Source organism: Cibotium barometz, chromosome 15 (genome assembly GCF_041138505.1).
Source record: "Cibotium barometz isolate CiBa-2024 chromosome 15, ASM4113850v1, whole genome shotgun sequence".
NCBI lineage: Eukaryota > Viridiplantae > Streptophyta > Polypodiopsida > Cyatheales > Cibotiaceae > Cibotium > Cibotium barometz.
Genome location: NC_141060.1, coordinates 6,510,779 through 6,531,030, shown reverse-complemented (window position 1 = coordinate 6,531,030; position 20,252 = coordinate 6,510,779). Strand labels below are relative to the sequence as shown.

The 20,252-nt window shown below is 48.3% G+C and overlaps 1 protein-coding gene across 5 annotated transcripts in view; it reads left to right on the top strand.

Annotated features, from left to right (window-relative positions):
* Positions 1-640: 640 nt before the first annotated feature.
* LOC147630901 (nicotinamide adenine dinucleotide transporter 1, chloroplastic-like) overlaps positions 641-20,252 on the top strand; it is a 117,810-nt gene continuing 98,198 nt past the window's right edge. Inside the window, exons 1-4 of one of the 5 annotated variants that reach the window (XM_086809273.1) lie at positions 641-954; positions 1,058-1,114; positions 1,873-1,968; positions 18,680-18,786. In XM_086809273.1, coding sequence (XP_086665399.1) covers positions 1,060-1,114; positions 1,873-1,968; positions 18,680-18,786 — 258 coding nt within the window. In that variant the 5' untranslated portion in view covers positions 641-954; positions 1,058-1,059. Of the gene's footprint in view, positions 955-1,038; positions 1,115-1,872; positions 1,969-18,679; positions 18,787-20,252 lie in introns of those variants that run through there. The other 4 variants (XM_086809274.1, XM_086809275.1, XM_086809276.1 and 1 more) reach the window with 4 other exon arrangements.

The window sequence follows — 20,252 nt, the reverse complement described above, 5'->3', positions numbered from 1 at the left end:
GCTGTAGAATGTTTTCTAAAAATTGTACAATCACAAGGTCACACGTTAGCAAGGTCACAAATTTGGGAAAAAAGGATGAGTACTCTTGATCAATCATGACGGCCGAGAAAAGGCTAGGGTCACCTTTCATCCCTCAAACAGTGGTATGTGGGCCTCAAGCTAAGCCCTTTGCACACTTGTAGGTGGAAATGCCGCCCTTACGACCTATGACCATATGTGAATCAAGTTGAGCTATTGAAGTATGAAACATTTAAATTAACTTCAATCAATCTCATGAGAAGCTCGTGGAAGTATGAAACATTTAAATTAACTTCAATCAATCTCATGAAGCTCGTGGAAGTATGAAATGTGGGCCACTGCTCTAAAAAAACGGCATTCTAGTGTATTTGTACCGGCCAGAATTAAGGAAAACCGGTTTACGAATGTTTTTTCATGTATCTTAGTTATAACTTATAAAACCAGGATATTGTTGAGATTTCGGAAAGTTGTCAGCCCGGCTGACGCCACGTGGAAAAAAGAGAGGCTACCACGTGTCATTAACTTTTTCATTTAAACATATTCTAGTTTACACATTTTTTTTTAAAAAAAATTCGGGGTCTCCTCTCTTTTTTATTTTCCTGTGCTTCTGTTCGCCTGCACGCTATCCTCTGCGCGCGCGCTCGTGCGCACACACAGAGAGAGAGATAGAGCCTGTTGTCCCTGGGCATGGCGGACTTATATGTGTAACGGCACCGTAGTTTCCATGCAGGCAACCATTCTCCCTGCTAATCGCCTTCATTTTGGGCACTCCAATTAACCCAGTCCTCTGCTAATCGCCTTTGTTTTGTCCTCCAATTGACCGAAGCCTCTGCTAATCGCGATCAAATTTCCCTCTTCCCTGAATCGATTGTGCCGAGCTGCTGCTCAAGGCTTCAAATGGTCGCGGCCACAAATTTCTGAGAGCTTTGAATTCCAGTAAGTGCCAGTTTTGATTCGCCATATACATTCTTTGCAGAGTTTTTCTGTCAGTTTTTTCTTGCTCTGACGAACAAGACACTCATGCGGAAGTGGATCGAAGGCATGGTGGAAACACATCGTACGCAGATTTTCCATGCAGTGGCCGGAGCTGGGGCAGGTGTTCACATAGCTCTCTATTTTAATCATTGAAACCAGTCCAAAATGCATCTGTCCATCACAAAATATGGTGCTTATGCTTTCATAAATCAGTCAGAATGCATGCCAAATTATGGTGCTCCTTCTTAAACCAGCTATGGCGGCATGTTCAAATGAATCTGTCCATCTATACATTTGATTCCATCAGCAAGTGCATCCGTCCATCCAACCATTAATAATCCAATGCTACTTATGCTTACTCAATCCAGCCATAACACATGTCAAAACATGGTAATTAGTTCTTTTAAACCTGTTATGAAGCATGCTTATCCGTCTGAATTAACTAATCTAATGTTAGTTATGCTTACTTAAACCAGTCACACTGCTATACATATCTAATTATATTTATCAACGAATGGTACTTAAATGTTTTGAACCAGTTATGACTCATATGGTTGTTCTAATAGTACTCAAAGCAGCTAAAAGACGATGCCTTTATTGGTACTTGTGTTCACTAAAGCAGTTGTAACTTGCTAATATTGTTGCTGAAGTCTACTTCAACCAGTTATAAGTGGCTTACAAGGGTACTTATGTTTGTTTGAACCAAAGCTTGTGTTTATGTAAACCAATTATAGCCCATAGGTGCTTATTTCCCTCTCAGGGCTTGAGCAGTGTTATAGCTTAGAAGTAGTGTATTGCATTGATGATGATATTGTCCTGCTTGGTCACCATACCATTGGAAAATGGCTCCTTGATTTGTTATCCCTGGGCCCCATGCAGGTGCAATTGCTGCCACTTTTGTCTGCCCCCTAGATGTTGTGAAGACACGCTTGCAAGTGTATGGAAACTCTGGTGGAACTTATCCTGGTGCTCAAGGTAAGCTAAAATGATGGGAATATGTCCCTTTACCCTTGGTTAAGGTGAACAAGGAATTAATAAGATATGATGCCTTCCATTGCCATTGTGTGGTCCATTGTCATGGCTTCTTTGCACTTAAGTGATTATTAACTTATAAGTCTTTATAACCTTTGACCACTATAATCAGCCTGCTTTTCTTTGGACCCTCTAACCCCATATTAGACCAACTAACCCTAATTCTTTTGAGTCCACTCTCAAGGAAAATTGGATAAACTTAAATTCATAGAGACAATTCTAGCTACTAGCAATCATTGTACCTAGAGGATACATCCACACATATATACGTTACATACTTCCCTTTAAGGAAGATCAATGGCAAAAGTAAAGATTCTTTGGAGAAACATGCATCTTGCATTGCTACCAAGGATCAATTCATTGTCTCTTGGTCCCAAGCATAGCTAATTCAAATTCTCATTATGACTATGATAGATGGAAAAATAAAAAGCATTTGTGATCTACTGGTCCGGGGTAGACCTAGGATAACCCTCCACCAATCAACACATCACTATATAGCCGTGGTCATATGTCTCGTCAATTTTACTAAGTCATAATTCTGTGGACTCCTGAAATGTCTCTCGAAAAATGCATCGGCGGGTACCCTATCCAAGTCAACAACTTGTAGTAAGAGGATACAACATGTGGTGTATGCAAGAGAACACTCACAAGGAGTAGGATTTGTCAGAGCACAAAACTTTAAATCTCAAATCGCACAATAACAGAGAGAGAAGAATACTGTATTATTGAAGTGATACAATAGATGGCAAAGCCCCTCACCATGCTCTTGTGAAGGGAGCTTTGATGGTCATGAAATGACTAGTAGGTCCGTGGTTAGGTCTTTGGGTTCTGGATGGTACTTGGAGGATAAAACTTTCTTTTATCCTTAGGTCCCGCCTCAGTAGAAGTGGTCTTCTAGACATCCAGATAGGAAATGGCCATCTTGTCATTAAACAACTTTGCAAATCGGATGGCGATGGCTTCCTCCAAGGTTTTGATATGATTCCGTCTAGCTTCTAGTTTATTACTTGGATCCACGTTTCTACTACTAGGGATTGAGGATGGCATGCTGCTGTTGGATATGATAATTCAACTATGAAGATTGATCAAAACATACTCAAGGTGGATCAAAGCATGTACAAAACATCATGAATATGAGGGACAAAAACTGGTATATGCAGAAAATTGCTTTGAGATTAACACAAGAAGACACCAATTATTATTAGACATGAACCAAACTTACATAATTACTTGATCACGACTTGTACCTTATTTAGAGACTCTTCTATCCTATTTTTAGTTGCATGAGTTGTATGAACAACATGCACCAACCATTTGTAGGCTTTACACACCAACCACCACTGACCACTAGCCTAACCACCACATATTAAATTGGACTAAGGAGTTGGAATTACATTTATCCAACAATCTCCCCTTAAGACTAACTTCTTACAAGAACATGAACAAGACTAACATACCTCCTTGACACAATGAGTAAGAGTCTCCCCTTAACAACAACATAGGGTGATGTACTCGTCTCTACAACTCGTCAAGTTGGAACAACATAAGTCTTGACTCAACCACATACATGACATAATCTAAAAAGCATACTCATCATCTACATCTTTTATACTAAGACTAGAACAAAGATTTGTTTCTTCCTGTTGGTTGACTTCTTCAACCACATGTGCCTTTGCTAGCTTTTGATCTTTTTGGTAGCACTTTGAGGATGGATGATTCGTCTTTCCACAATACTCACAAGGATGTTTGGAGAAACAATCCTTAGTAAGATGATTTGTATGACCACAAATAGTACACTTTTTCTTTGCCGATGTCGTAGTAACAATATATGCATAAGGATCTATCACATCCTTTGTAATCTTCTTGTCTTCTTCCTGCAAAGAATTTATGATACTTTCCAAAGAACGGACTGGCTCCTTCTCTTTAAGTACCGTCACAATTTGCCTAAAGCTTGAAGGTAAGCTTTTAAGCAGGATAGCAATAGCATCTTCTTCAGGAACAGGAGACTTAACATAAACCAATTGTGTCATTAAGCTCTTCAACCTGTTAATTAAAGCTGCTAAATTTTCATTATTCTCCATGGTTAGATCAAAGAGTTGCATCTTCAAACTGATTTTGGAATGCTTTGCCTTTGCACCAAAAGTACGTTCTAGTAATTCCCAAGCTTCCATAGCTGACTCAACATCATCAATATAATGAATAAAATCATCTTCTAAAGAAGTAATGATCATACCAAGTGCTTGCTCATCTTTTGCTTGAAGTGCAGCCGTTGTAGCCCTTGTAATTGCAGCAGGAATACCTGCTTTATCATCAGAAAGTGGCTTGACCGTACTCCATAGATTTTTCTTCATGAGGTAGCCCTTCACCTTGATTTGCGAGGTATGAAACCCAGTTCTGTTAAATTTGTCGGAGAATTTGGAGCTCATGATGATGAAATATGATGCTTGATGTTGATAACTTGCTCATATAGATGATTTAAGCCGTACAGTAGCTACGGTGGACCATATGCTTCAAGATTTTGTATGCTGAATCCTCACATGATGACCTTGAATCACCTCAGAGGAATTAGGCCAATTTGTAGAGACAACGACGAATTGATTCAATTAGCAAAAAACGGGCTGCACTGATGGCGATGTGAAATTCGTGGAGCTGCGATGAAATCCGCCTATGATCTTCGATTTAGGGCATGCGTGGGAGCAAGGCAAGAAGGCTATATTAAAATTTTAAGGTATCATTACCTCAGGTACAAGCATGAAGGCAATCTACAGCATGTGGTTCAAACAGAGAAAAACTGGCTATGGTGATTAAGAGATTGATTAAGATTTTTGCTAATCAACTAAACCTAATTGGGTCAAGCGCTGATACCAAATGTTGGATATGATAATTCAACTATGAAGATTGATCAAAACATACTCAAGGTGGATCAAAGCATGTACAAAACATCATGAATATGAGGGACAAAAACTGGTATATGCAGAAAATTGCTTTGAGATTAACACAAGAAGACACTAATTATGATTAGACATGAACCAAACTTACATAATCACTTGATCACGACTTGTACCTTATTTAGAGACTCCTCTACCCTATTTTTAGTTGCATGAGTTGCATGAACAACATGCACCGACCATTTGTAGGCTTTACACACCAACCACTGACCACTAGCCTAACCACCACATATTAAATTGGACTAAGGAGTTGGGATTACATTTATCCAACAATCTCCACTCTGGAAGTTGGTCAAAACACAGCTTCCACAAACATACTCAACTCAAACTCCTCGTAATCCCAATGGTTCTAAAGGTCCATGCGATCATCGACTAGGGAGTCATTAGGTAAAAAGAGGACAATGTTTACTTAGAAAGCGGAAACATCAAATACCCCTAAAACTGAAGAATAGAGGAATGGTTCAACTACTAAAGCATCATTGATCGCCTAATCTTCACAATCAATGCGAAAGAAAAGGACTCTAGTCTCAGGAGAAAGGAAAGCGCCTGAAAAGCAACTTTGCTTTTCACTTGCTTTATCCATTTTTAGCCCAAAAATAGTCAAAAAATACCAATTTGGCCAGAAAGCACCCATGTGCTTTTCACAAAAGCTAATAATAGCACTCATCCTATGCTTTTTATAAGCACGCATTTTGAAGCGCTAATATTAACTCACCATGCTTTTTCAAATATCTTCTCTCTCTCTCTCTCTCTCTCTCTCTTCTCTTCTCTTCTCTCTCAAAGTGGAATTGCATAAACTCACGGGTACAAAGAAGGCTTTGTTGTGTGTTACCACAATGTCATGTGCATGAATATGCCGTGGACATTCTCAGAGATTCTCCAGCAGAGGTAACCAGAAAAAGACCATTAGAGCCAGGGTTATGGAGCACAGAGTGCAGATTGGCTAGAGGGGACTTGGAGAATACCAGGATGTTGTCGGCTGCATGAATGTTGGGTTTTATGCTGTGTATGCACCCAGAGGAGTGCTAGTGATCATCAGTAGATTAGTGGGACACTTTTTACTTCAGTTAGTGGAGGTTTTTTTCCCCAGTTTTAGCTTAGTTTCACTTATGATAGTTTATAAGTGATTTGGTCCACCTGGCACACTTTATGGCCAGACCATGTGAACACATCTTTTAGGTCACTTCATTATGTGGCTATTGTACTTCACTTTATCACTACTGAATATAAGTGAGTAGTCGTGTTCCTTCCTCTGCCTCTTACGTTTCTGTTTGAAGTACCTCCAAACCCTAACCCTAATTGCTGAGCACCTTCATTTGGTATCAGAGCTTCCAGGTTGGCCTGCCCTGCCCGTACTATTCCAGGCCACCAGCTGCCCTCGCCGTCAACTGCCCGTACAGTCCTGCACTGCCAGCCGACTGTTTTCGTACTGCTGTCTTGTACAACCTGCAGTTGACCAGCAACAGCTTCTGCTCCGTACACTGCTGTGTACAGCAGCTTGCTCAGTACAGTCACGCCTAGTACCTACAGGTGACCTAAACTTGCTGTCAGCTGCTCGCCCAACTCTGTACAGAACCTACTGCTGTGTACCTGCTCGCCCAGCTCCGTACAGTCCGTACAGTCATCGTACAGTACTGTAGCTGTACAGTCATCAGTACCTGCACCGTACAGCAGTCCAGTACCTGCTGCGCAGACCTGAAGCCAACCAGTCGACTGTAGTATCCGTACAGTACCTGCTGCGTGTACCTGCATAGTACAGTCAACTGTACTTGCTCCGTATAGCAGACTAGAACCTGCTGCGCCTGCTTCGAACTGTTGTTTACCTACAGTCAACTTGTACCTGCAAAAATCACAGTTGTGGTAAGCTTTACAAGTTTTGAAATTTGAGCATTTTTCTCTGTGAAAATTTTCTGGCAGATATAGGCAAATTTTCTTGCAAAGAAATCTCTACAGGTTTTTTGCAAGGTTTTGGGTGCAGTAATTTTGGGCATTTTTGGGCATTTTGGCACTGTGTAAGCCATTTTTGCTGCTCTACTCAGTCAGTGGTGCATTGTTTTGCACATTCAGAGGATTGATTCATGTATTTCTTGGCTAAGCAAGAAACAGACCACAGTGGCCACTTCGTCTTGTGAGGCAGAGTACAGAGCAGTCTACACTACTACCGTTGAGTGTGTCTGGCTGCGTCGTCTCATGATTGATATGGATATTTCAGTGGAGGAGCCTACACCTATCTATACTGATAGTCAGAGTGCCATTGCTATGGCCAGGGGTGGCTATTGTACTTCACTTTATCACTACCGAATACAAGTGAGTAGTCGTGTTCCTTCCTCTGCCGCTTACGTTTCTGTTTGAAGTACCTCCAAACCCTAACCCTAATTGCTGAGCACCTTCAATGAAAAGGGTACTGTCGGTTGCTTCCAGGAGGGGTCGGCTGTACCAGAAACCAAGGTGGCTGAAGGGGCATCCAGACATGGCAAGGCGGCTGCAAATAATAGCATGTTGGGATTTATTAGCCAGTTGGCTGGCCGACTGCTGGTCGGCCAGCACTTCTCTTTTCCCAAGGGCCTATAAAAGGCACTCAAGGCTCATCATTCTTTTCATTCAATCCCCTAGGGATTGGGTCAGTAGGAGTCCTATAGTAGGACCAGATTTTTGGGTGTTTACACCTTTTTATGAAGGCAGCCTAGGGTTGTAGCAAAGTACCTTTTTGTACTAAAGTAATATACTGAATTTCCAGCAGGGTTATGCAAAAACTTCATGCGAAGCTGGATTACTGGCATTTATCTACATGGCCTTTGCATGTTCTCCTTAGAATTGTGCAATCAATTCTTATGGCATGCATACAATTTTTCCTCCCACTCTCGATGTGGACAAAAAAGTAGCTAAATTCTTTTATGTCCCAAGTGATGGAAGTCTTTTGGAAGACTTGTAACCAAAAAAAAGGCTTGCGTCTGCCGAAATCTGATTGTATCTGCTCCCCCAAAATGCATGGTGTGCTGAATATTCTCAATATTCATTATCATGTCTTGGTCAAAAAAGGCACTATGATTTTCACATACTTTGCACAGAGTCAACCATGGACTTTGATGATCTCTAACATGTGTTGAAACTTTAAAGTTGACTCTCTCGGTAAATGGGAGCTCACTTGTTGGGAGATTTTGGTAGGCCATGTAACTGGAACTTTTTTTGGATGCCCTTATTCTACTCGACCGATTAAAGATTGGCAAAAGATTCTACAATATCTTCATTGGTCGGACAGACCCCCAGAGATAGGAAATTCTTTATGACAAGAAAATCTACATTGGAGTCGAGCATTTGATTGTCCACTTGCTCTGCGCCCTCCAAGAAAGGCATAATTCCTATCCAGAAAGGGAATCTGTTTGTGTCAAAATGTCATTACCAATGAAGGAAGAGTAATGTCTTTTCCAAAAGCACGACGACGTTGGCATTTGGGCATGCATTACATACCAACTTGGACACTAATTAGAGAGTAGCTACAGCCATTTGGTGAGTTATTGGATGACCCTATTGAAGGGTGGCTTGAATATTGGACTTTGCAAAGAATGGAATATGGACCATTCCCTAAAATCCCTTTATCACAGCTCATTGTTTCTAGATTGTATCGATCGATTCTCCTAGAACCATGGTTTTGTGACTATGCTAATCATTTTTGGGGAATCCATCAAATTGAAAAATGGTGGAAACAAAATCTGCATAAGATCTGGGACATCAATTTACCTTTGAAGCAAAAAAATTTCATGTGGAGATGTATTGCTGGAGTATTCCCTGTTGGAGAATTTTTGGAAAACAAGCATATTGCGTCTGGTAAATGCCCTTGTTGTCTGCAGGATATGGCCCAAAGTTGAGTCCAAAATTCCCCTAATGACATTTTGATATGTATCTCAAGTATTCTATTACTATTTCTCTCTGTCAAGTTGTCGGTGATAGAAATGCTCAAAAGCATTTTCAGCAAGTACATATCCAAGAGATAGTAGCTCAAAAGGACTCCCAAGGGCTGGACAACAGTGTAGCACTCATTTGTCGGCTAATCCAAGGGTTGGAGAAGCAAGAAACCATTCCAAAAAGTATGTGTACATCTCTTCATGAAAAAGGCGCCTATTGTCAAAGTCATGTAGTAGCAGCACGCACACCACCCTAGGGCACTGAGCAATGTCGGTGGCTGGGCTCCCATCTCCTAGCCATTGCTCCCCCCCCCCCCCCAAAAAAAAAACCCGACTGGAGGAGATATCTATGACAAGGTGCCGCCACACCCTATATATGGCTCTTCGACTTCCCATGCTTTTGCATATGGGATAATCCACCACAACTTCTAGTCATAGGCCACACCTCTCCCATAAGTGGAGAGGGTGCCCATTAAGCTGTCCACACTTTCTTATATAAAAGAGCGCCTTATTTATGAGAGCCTGGCCGGTTGCTATCAAGTGCCCAAACACATTTATAACATTTCCGCCCACTATTTAATGAAGTGTGGATGCCCAAACTCACTTATAAGTGTCCGGCCATACTTTAATGAAGTTTGGACTTGCAAAACAACAAAGTGAGCTATAACTCAAATAAGCTTAAACAAAGAGTTTAGAGTCACACCTACCACCTGCCTACAGCCCACAAGCAAGGTATGAATATAGATTCAAGCACACGGTTCATGAGAGGGTGTCCCCTATCCGTAAACTAGACACAAATATCTTGCAGGTAGTAAACCATTTCACGCGAAAACAGTTCTAGGCATGCATAAGAATGTGTTGGACAACTTTCATTTAGCTTGTAACAAGTAGTCATTCCGGCCGTAGATATTATGTCCCCAGGCCAATTGGAATACCGTAATCTAGATATGGGCGCAGACCAAAATCCCCTTCTCTCATATCCAGCCTACTGGCCCTTGGTGTAGACATTAGTCCTCTACCATGAGGTGCGAGTCCACATGACCCTTGAGGCTTGGTGTAGAGGTAAGTCCCTTGCCACGAGGTGTCGTGTCCACCCTATGGTAGGTCCAGAAGGGTAGAGAATGCCCAACTAGTGACACCGGGCTTTGATAACCTGAAGTATTCTCTGTGACTCTATGAAGATGGCAAAGGATAAAACTTTGGATTTTTGAGCTCATAGATGATTCTTTTGATGCAGAAATCCATGGTTTGCTACCTTGTTGACAGATTGTTATTCAACGCATAAAACCTCGTTTGATTCTTCCATGTGGAATGACTTGTTTAGAGAGAATTTCTCACTGCAGCAAATAACGATGAGTTTCTGAGTGACACGAAGATTTCTCTTAGAACCACGATTTTTGAGCTCGTGTAGTGATGATTAGTGCATGCTAAAACCCACGGTATCTGATTGTGTTTGATGTGAGTGCAGATAAAAACAGCCGGCAACTTTTTTGCTTTCTGTGGAAGCACACCAAAAACACCACGGTATCTGATTGTGTTTGATGTGAGTGCAGATAAAAACAGCCTGCAACTTTTTTGCTTTCTGTGGAAGCACACCAAAAACACCAGTCTCTTCATTTTGCTTAAAAAAATAAAATCCTTGGAGCTTCAAGGTTTGAGAAGATATCTCCTTCCACTCGCTTCTTTCCAAAAGAGATTTTTTTTTTCCGGAAAAACGATCCTTCTATTAGTTAATGAGAAAACGCCATAAGGCTACAAAGCTCACCTCGCAAGGAGGGATAAAAAACACAGTGAACACCTGAGCTCCACCCCCGTGGCTGGCTGCTCTCTGGGGGGGCCTACCTAGTAGTACATGTGGGAGGTGAGAAAAGCCAAACTGGAGGCCTGTAGTGCCAAGTGACATCCTCGCCCCTCGCGGTGAGGAAAGGGCCAGGCTGCCAAGTGCGGAGGAAAGCCTTGCGGCGCCCTCTCATGCGATCCGAGTCGCCCTGGAGTTTCCCCCAGTGTCCTCTCAAGGTGTGAATGATGTCCACCCAGAGGGCCTGCATGGCCTCCGCCGGTGGAGTCGCCTGGCGGTCAATGGCCTCCCTGCATCGGGCTCTCCAAATGTGCCAAGCCGTCATGCTGCTGATCATCTCCCATCTGTGCCCGACCCCCTTCTGAGGGGCTGCCGAAGAGAAGTCTGGCGTCGGAACCACCGCCATCGCCCTGTCAGAGACCTGGATGGTCGCACTGCCAAGGACGTCCTCATATCCAAGGGCCGGGCTGCTGTCCATGGCCCAAGCCACCGCACCCCACGTCACCAGCATCTCACCTGGTGAGCCTGCAAAAACCATCCTGAGAGCGCGTTGCCAGACCTGCTGTGCCTGTGGGCAATCCCATAAGCAGTGCCGCTGCGACTCCTGTGCATGGCCGCACCGAGGGCAGGACGCTGGGTGACTGCCGAAAGCTAGCCAAGCCCCCACAGCCAGTCCTCTATGCGCTGTGAGCCAGAGAAACAGCGTCACCTTCCGGGGCCGGAAGCTGGCCCAAAGGCGCTGCCAGAAGTCCCTAAGAAAGGCAGGGAGAGCCCCTGTCGCCGCCAATGCTCGGCCGCCGCCGGGGTGCTCACTATCCTGTGTCTCTGAATCCGCCGCCCCAGCCTTGCTGTGTACTGAAAAAAGGGGATGCCTGGGCTGGTAGGGGCCAAGTAGGGATCTCGCCAAAACCACTCACCTGGATCCCACTGAAGGCGAATAAGAGGCCTGCTGTCCCAAGCCCATAATCTCCAAGAACAGTCCTCCCCTATCGAGGCCGGTGAGGGGTCTACATGCCACTGTCTCTGATGAAAGCCGACCACCCGCACCCTCTGAAGAATGCATCCCTGGAGCCCATCCAAATCTAGTCGTGTCCTCTGAAGCTGGCCACCCTCTCCCACCTCGAAAGTGAGTGGGGCGACTCTCTCCGCTGTGCCGCAGACCGCTAGAAGGATCTCATGCCGAGTAAAGACACCCATCCACTGTGGAGGTGGAGGGTCCTGTACTGGGGTCCGCCACTCCCGGGGGATGGCCGCCTCAATGTCCTGTCTCATCAACTCTCTGCCCCTCATCCCACTGAGTCTCCTCTCCTGCGCCTCTAGAGGCAGCTGCTGAAAACCTATCCAGTCGTCTAGGGACTGGGCTGGGCCAGAGCTCAGCGGGCCCCACGACACGTGAGACCGCGATCCAACCATATGGCCACTGGGGAGACGAATCAAGGGGTTCCAGATCAAAGGCTGCCTCAGGCGCTCCTCATCGTTGTTCGGGGGAGTCTGGAAGAGTGACGGCCTCAGATGCGCCCAGGCCCTCAGAAGGCTAGCTGCAAAACGCTCCTCGAAGCCAAGGCCCACTCCTCTGGATCGCTGCTCTGTAAAGATCCACCTGATGCTGGGGGTCCAGGGGCCGCTAAGAGAAGGGGTGCGGCTGAGCATCCTGGAAACAAGAAACTCCTTCCACGGCTCAGCGCCTGGCAGGGGGCCACGAACTACCAACTTGCCAAGCAATGCTCGGCTTTGGCAAATAGGATCAACAATGCCCAGGCCGCCTCTCTCCCTCGGCTGAGTGATCACCGCCCATGCCACCTTGGCCCTGGCGGGCCGCCCGTCGCCACCGGACCAAAGAAAGTTCTTGATGAGCCTCTGCACCTGGCCAATGCACGCCCGAGAGAAGGCCCAGCAAGAAGTGATGTACCACATAGTAGCAAGCAGAACCTGGTTGGCCACAACTACTCGGCTAGCCAAAGATAAACGAGCGGTACTCCAATACAGAAGCTTCTTCCGAATGCTCAGAAGAAGGGGGGCTATCTGCTGCTCCGGAGATATGTCAATGCCCACATAGCATCCCAAATAACGCACTGTAGTGCCGGGGGGCAGCCATTGAAAACCGTCAACTGGCCTCCAAGTCGGGGGGGCATAGAGCTGACCCACAACCCACACGACTTGTGCCAGTTGATCAAAGCGCCCGAAGCTCTGCAAAACCTGTCCATGGCTAAGGCGAAGCGGCGGAGGTTCTCCTCACCTCCCTGAAGATAGACAGCAGTGTCATCCGCAAACTCCGAGTCTAGGAGCTCCTCCGAGGTGCGGATGGGAAGCTGGAGGCCCCGCAAACCTGTATCCTGTGCCGTCAAAAAAGTGCTCATGGCCTCCGCCACAAAAAGAAAAAGAAAGGGCGCCAAGGGGCACCCCTGCCGCACCGAGCGCGAGAGCTGGAACCTCTCTCCGTGCACGCCCTGTATCAGCACCTGGCTATGAGCCGATGTGTAGAGTGCAGAGACCCCACGGATCCACTGAGGGGGGAAGCCCATCCTCTCCATAGTGCCTTCCAAGAAGGCCCAGTCCACCCGATCATATGCCTTCTCGAAGTCGAGAAGGAGCACTGCCAGATCCTCCTGTCGAAATCTAGCCAGAGCCGTAGCCTCCCAGAAAGAGAAAATGTTATCCAGAATGCTCCTATCCTGGATGAAGCCTGTCTGCGTGGAGTGGATGATGTCCGGAAGGTGAGGCTGAAGCCGCCTGCTGATCGCCTTAGCTAGGACCTTGTAGGCCGTGCCTAGCAAGGTGATCGGTCTCCACTGTCTAATCTCCAGTCTGTCTCCTCCCTCTTTGGGGATCAAGTGGATCAACCCCTCTGCCATTCTGTCCGGCATGACTCCTGACTCCATAATCTCCTGGAATGCCAATCTGAAGCCCCTATGTAAGAGGCCCCAGTACCTCTGGAAGAAAGCCACCAAAAGACCGTCCTCTCCTGGGCATTTGCCCCGAGGTAATGCCTGAAGAGCCTCCTCCAGTTCCGTATCCGAGAAGGGGGAAAGAAGGGAGTGCTGCAAATGGGCCGGCACAACCGGTCTCGTGAAGCTCCAGACTGCCTCTCGAGCCTCTCTCACCCTGTCATCTGCTGGCTCAGCAGAGAGAAGATCCCTGTAAAAATCTGTGGCTATAGCCCGAACCCTGGGGGGATCCACCACAACCTGGCCATCAGCCTACCGAAGACGCCTGAGACCCTCTCGTCTGAAGCGAGGCCCTGTCGCCTCAAAGAAATCTCGAGTCACTCTGTCTCCAGCCTGTGTCCAAAAAGAAGCCCGAGCATGGAATCGGAACTCCACCCTCCTCTCCTCGATGGATCTGATCTCAGTGCGAGCTGACTCCATCTGCTCTGAGATCCAAGGGCTCGTAGGATCCCTCTCCTGGAGTCTCTGGAGGGACGCTAGACTCCTCCGTAGGCTCCTCTCCTGCTCTCTGAAGGCCTCCAGCCGGTCCAAGGCAGCCTGTCTGAGCATCTGGCTGATCTCCTGCAAGCCACTGGCAAGATCGTTGGCTGCCGATCCTCTCCTGAACTGCAGCTCCTGCCAGACCTGCTCAACTCTGATCGCAATCTCGGGCTCCTCTATGAGACAATCTGGAATCCGGACGCTCTGGCCCTGCTCTCCTCTCGTGGGGTCCTCGATCTGGAGAAGCACTGGAAAGTGGTCTGAAAACGAGGAGCCTGCAAGTATGCCCACTGTGCCACCTCTATCACAGGCCCACTCATCAATGTAAAACCTGTCGATGCGGGAAAGGTTAACTCCTGTGGCCCGTCTATCCGAGTGCGAGAAAGATAGACTCCCCTGCAACCTGCCAAACTCCGGGAGAGTCCACGGATCCTGGCCTCTCACCTGTAGCACTAGTTCCTCCCAGGCAGCGAGCTCCGGCCCATGAATGGTCTCCTGGCTGCCCCCCATCCTGTCCTCTGCATCCTCCAGCATGTTGCAATCCCCTCCGAGGCACCAGTGGTCTGCCAAGGGGAGGGACTGCCTAATGGTGCTCCAGAACTCGGCTCTCCCGGTCGCCCCATTAGGGGCGTAGAAGTTGAGGAAGCCAATGCGGTCTTCCCCAACCCGAAGGATGATCCACTGCGCACGACCCTGGACCAGAATGCCAGAGTCCACAACCTCTGATAGAAGCTGCTTGCTGACTGAGATGCATACTCCACCCTGGTTCCCCTGGGAGCCATATGCCGGTGACCAAAAAGTGTGACTCCTGCCTGGCAAGATCTTCCCGCAGGTGCGGGTACGCCCGGCAGAAAGGTGGTGCTCCTGGATGAAAAGGATATCTATGGGTCCTCCAACGAGAGCCCTCTGGATCTCCTGGCGAAGTCTGCCCCGACCAATGTAGCAGCGATGTCCACCGAGACCCTGGATGTTCCATGAGAGGATCCTCATGGATGAGCTATGGCAAGTGAAGCAGCCTCCACTGGCTCACCCCTCTCAGCCGGCCCGGATGATTTGCCCTCCACTCTGTGAGTCTTGGGCGCCGGCTTGGAGGGAGAATAATCACTGTTTGTCCGGGTGCAGAGTCTCTCCAAAAAGAGGGTGACCTGTCTCTGTGTCCAGCCCCACTCCGCCTTCGCCCTGTCCAGGGCATAGGCGTGAGACCAATCCTCTGCATATATGTATCTAAAGGTAGGCTGCACCCTCGGGGCGGCATGGAGGAGAATCAGAAGCACCGCCTCAACTGAGGTGTGGACCGGATCCGCCCGCCAGTCTCCTATACCAAACAAGCTCATGCGGGCTGAGTGTAATCGGGTCTGCAATAGGTCCGTGAGCCCCAAGTCACTGAAGTGGTGAGAAAACTCCAGTATCTGATCACGCAAAACTTCCTCTACAGAGTTGCAATCCCATGCGGTGTCTGGGGCAACACTGAGAGGAAAGGAGAAAGCCACCATGCTGCTCACCACTGAGGGAGAACGAGAGGGATGGCACACCACGCAAACTCGCAAGGGCGCGACCAGTGTCTCGAACGGGCCAGCATCCAGGTGGAGGCACCTGAAAAAACCGTAATCCACTGGTAGCCCCATCACTCGCGGGGGCCCCCCAGGGGAGGCTGGAGTGAACTCTGTGGCGGGCGAAGCAAGGATCGCCATCTCCACCGGCCCGGAGTGGCGGTGGAACAGCCGCTGGACTGAGCTCTGGCCTACCCAGCTGCGCTGCCCCGGGGTAGTGGGTGGTCTGGCGAAGTATCTTGGAGAGGCCGACGGAGGGATGGGGGCTCGCGGCGAGGAGGGGGGAGAGCGAGGAGAGGATGGAGAGGCATCTGCCAGAGGATAGGTGTAGGGGGGGCCGCCGGGGGAGGCGGGAGGGGGGGGGCTGGGGGGGTGGAAGGAGTGCTCTCCGGGTGAGGGGAAGGGGAGCCGGGGGTCGAAGAGTGCGGCCCGGGATCCTCAGGAATCTGCTCCAAGGAGGGGGCGGGGCCCCCCGCGGGGGGAGGCGGGAGTGGGGTCTCCACGTGGGAGGCTCCACCAGCGACCTCAACGGGCACTGAGTCTGAATCCTCGTCCATCGGGGTGGGACCTGCTGGCCGCCTATCCCTGACTGGAGCATAAGTGCAGGTAGGTGCCTGTACGCCAACCGGAGTCGCCTGTCCGCCAACCTGTCCGCCAGCCTGTGCTGCCTGCTGGCGTCTGCGACGGTCCCTGCGGGCCGGGCGTTTCCGCCGGCGAACCTCCTGCCATCCGCCAGCCTCCTGGGTCTGTGCGGCATCCTCCGCCGGGGCCTGCTCGTCAGATGATGGCGCCTGCTGTGGCGAGCCAGGGATGTCCGGTCTCTGAGGTGGATGGCCACCCCTCGGGTCTCCTGCAGGGGGTCCAGAGGCGGCATAGCGTGAAGGATGAACCCCCTTGCGGGGACAGGCGCGTGCGAGATGGCCCATCTCCCGGCATGTGTAACACTGGCCGGGGAGGCCCGAATACTCCACGCGCTGTATCAGATGTCCTCCAGAAAGACAAGGGAGAAGGATCGTCTTCGGGAGGGACTCCGGTGACGGAACCACAACTCGAATGGCCGGGAGTCCTGCTGCCCGAGCAATCACTGAAGCCGCTGTCTGAGGCGTCTCCACCACCTGCCCGAACGCCTTGCCAATGGATGACAAGAGGGGCAAGTACTCCCTACGGAGTCTAGGAAAGCAGATAGTGACGGGGAAACCTGTCGCGCCTGCTAGCGGGTCAGAAGCGGGGTCAAAACCATGAGTCCATCGCGCCAGGAACGCCCGGGATGAGTGGAGGGCAATGGGGCTCCGAGCCAGCACCATCTGAGCTGCCTGTGGGGACTCGAAATCCACCTGGTAGTAGCCACGTCCCAAAAAATCTACGCTGACGATCTTGGCGGGCACGCCAACAAGGCTGCCTTGCAGAAGGTCGCGAAGCTCTCTCCGCATCGGACGGCTACCCACTATCTTGCAGACCAAGGAGGAGGCCTCAAGAGCGGAAACTGTGGAAACAAACAACTGAAGATCTTCAGCTGTGAACTCCAGACGGAGACCGGAATCGGCAGGGTTAGTCGGAGCGGCTTCCATGGAGTCCTCCAGAGGGAAAAGGCCAGAAACCGGGGTCACCAACGGGAGGGACACAGCCCTGCGAGGAAAAAAGAGGGGCGGAGGGCTATAGGATAGCGGGGGCGGGGCGGGGGGGGAGGGGGGGGGGAAGCTGAGGCGGGGAGGAGCTAGCGGTGGGCGGAGGGGCGAGACGGAAGGGAGGAGAGGGAGAAGGCGGAGGGGAAGAGATGCGCAGCGGAGGAGAAGGCGGAGGGGGGAGAGGTGGTGGGGGAGGAGGAGGCGAAGGGGTTAGAGAGGCGGAGGAAGAGATGACGGGGGAAGGAAGCAAGCGGCGGGGGGGGGATGGCGGGGAAGGCAGCGTGGAAGGTGGCGAAGGAAGAGAAGGCGGGGGGAAAGAAGGCGGGGGAGGAAACGAGGAGGGAGGCGGGGGAGCGAAGGCGGGCAGAAGGCGGGGGAGAGATGGCGAAGAGGGGCGCAATGAAGGAGGCGGGGGAGAGGACGGAGGAGAAAGCGGTGGACTGGCGGGGGGGAGAGGGGGGCGCGATGGTGAGAAGCAGCGGGGGGGGGGGGGGGGGGGGGGGGAGGCGGAGCCGGAGCTTGCAGGCGAGGTCGTCAGTCGATCAGATTCCTGTCTTTTCCAAAAGAGATTGCCGTCTCTAAGCTTGGAATCGGATGCTTGCTAACTCCCTTGTCTGAAAATCCCTCTCTTTGGCAGCTTTCTGCACGATGCTTGCCGTCGATGATAAATTGAAAAGCTTTGTTTTGTTTGATGAGGTTGCAAATAATTTGTCTGTTTCTAATAACTTTAGGATAGCTGTAAAACCAAGCGCTCTGATATCGTATGTTAGAAAAAATCAGAGAGCAGCAGGAGCAGCACACGATATGAAGAAGACAGAAGGAGGCTTAATGAAAGAAGTATTAATCTTCTTCTTCATTTCTCAAATCAGCTCTTTATAGATGGCAGAGCTCCTCAAAAGAACAACAAATGAAAAGCTAATTTTCTATTTTTGCTGTTACAAGGAAAAAACAAAAGCTTTTTTTTCAACAGCAGCTTCATTTGTCATTAGGGTCTCTTGAATTTGTTGTGCATGGCTATTGTTTGAGTGCCTCATCAGTGCATCATTTTGAATAACATGATTGATACTTTGCCATTCGAGCTAAAAATGATACTACTGAATCTTGGTAGTCAATCATGCTTTTAACCACCTTGATTTATCCTATGGTGAAGAACAGAATTTGTGTTTTTATAAGCTTTTGGCTACTTTTACAAGATAAAATATCTTTTTTCAATTTATCTGTGTGCTTTTATTTCTCTCTTCTTTTTTATGTCAATCATGTCTACCATTTTCTATTTATTTGATTTCTCTGTTTTGAAGTGCCATTTTTAAGAGGCTTTTCTACTGTTTGATGCCATACAAGGCAGTATTGTATGTGGTTTGTATGGACGTGCTTTGCATCGGTAAACTTTCTATTGTTTGATGCAGGAGGCATTATCAAAGGGACTTTGCGGCAAATCTTGAAAGACGAGGGGTTTCGGGGTTTATATCGTGGTTTATCACCAACTATGCTTGCATTGCTTCCAAATTGGGCAGTAAGTTCATTTGTACAATGCTTGTAAGGAGTCATGCTTAAATATTCCTCTTTATGTTTCAAACCTTCACGACTTTGCTGTAGTTGTTGTTATATACCATTTTGCATGAGTTTGTAAAGATTTAAGCGTCTACACTTTTTGCTTCAATGGTGTTTACTTTGTGCACAAGCATTTTCTGTTAATCCCCTTGCAATCATTCTTGGGGTTGGTTTGATTGCAAAGATTGCTTTAACTGGTTTCATGGAATACAAATATTTTGTATAGTTTAGTGGCTTTCTCCTTTCCTTTTTTTTTTTTCTGAGAATGATCACATGCCATTGGACAAAATCATTACTCAAGCTTTCTGCTGAGGCTGGTCTTATAATGAAATGTTTGTAAGTCCAAAGGTTCTTGTTTAAATGGTTGTTTCTAAAACACAGGAGGAGATGGTGGTATCTCTCAGGAGGGAAGTGTGGGCTCTAAAAAAGGAAGGAATCGAGGGTTTGAAACGTTTGGGCAAGATTATTGTGAGTTTTGGAAACAAAATGGCAAGTTCATAGTTATGGGAGGCTAGGTAACACATTTATCTGTGTTTGTGTGTAAGGTGCATTGGCTAAGGTGCATTTCACCTCCCTATTGTGTTAGAAGTAAGGTGAGGGCATCAAAAGATCAAGGCGCAAACTTCTAATCTATGCCTGCAGTGGCATTACATGATGGCCGGAGCCTTGCGGTTGGGCACCTGGCTAGTGATTTCGGGAGTCCCAGCGACACTACCTTTCCGATTGCCCAAAGGCCTAGCAGGTTTGGCGGTGCATTCCCTGCCTACTCTCGTACAGCCGCATTTTAGTGGCCACAACCCCCATCCACTGATTCAGCCCCAGTATTTGTGTCTATTGCAACATTTTATTTTCAGCTTTGTTAGTGCATTGTGTATGCCCATAAATCCTTAAGTGTTAAAGTGTTTAACTATTTGCATATGGTACTCCATAAGTGCTCACACCTACCTAGGTGAATTAAACTCACCTAAACCAGTATGAAACTTGTCAAATCCCCACGGATCTCCTCGTAGAGCAACCCTGAAACACGACTCGAAACCTGCAAAACAAAGCCAAACAACGTGAAGGGGGTGCAGGCGTGACTCACCACCCAACCATGACAGCCGTGGGCAAAACCCAGAAGTCTTGGCTGTTCCCACCGAGCCTCGAGCTGAGCTAACTAGCAAGACGCACCGACCAATCTCTACCCTGTGACGTCCCATACCGCCACGGAGCTATCCTCGCGGGCCTCGAGATTGTTGCCGGCCTCAGCTGCATGAAGCAGGTGCACGTCTGCACTAGATCTAGGCTCGTGGCTGCAGAGCTTTCGCAGAGACTTGCGAGACTCTATGACCAAGTGACTAACCTTGGCCACCCTTTTATAGGCTCTTGGCCGGTCATCGCATGTCCACACTTGTGCGCCCGCCCATCCACACTTGGGTGCCCGCCGGT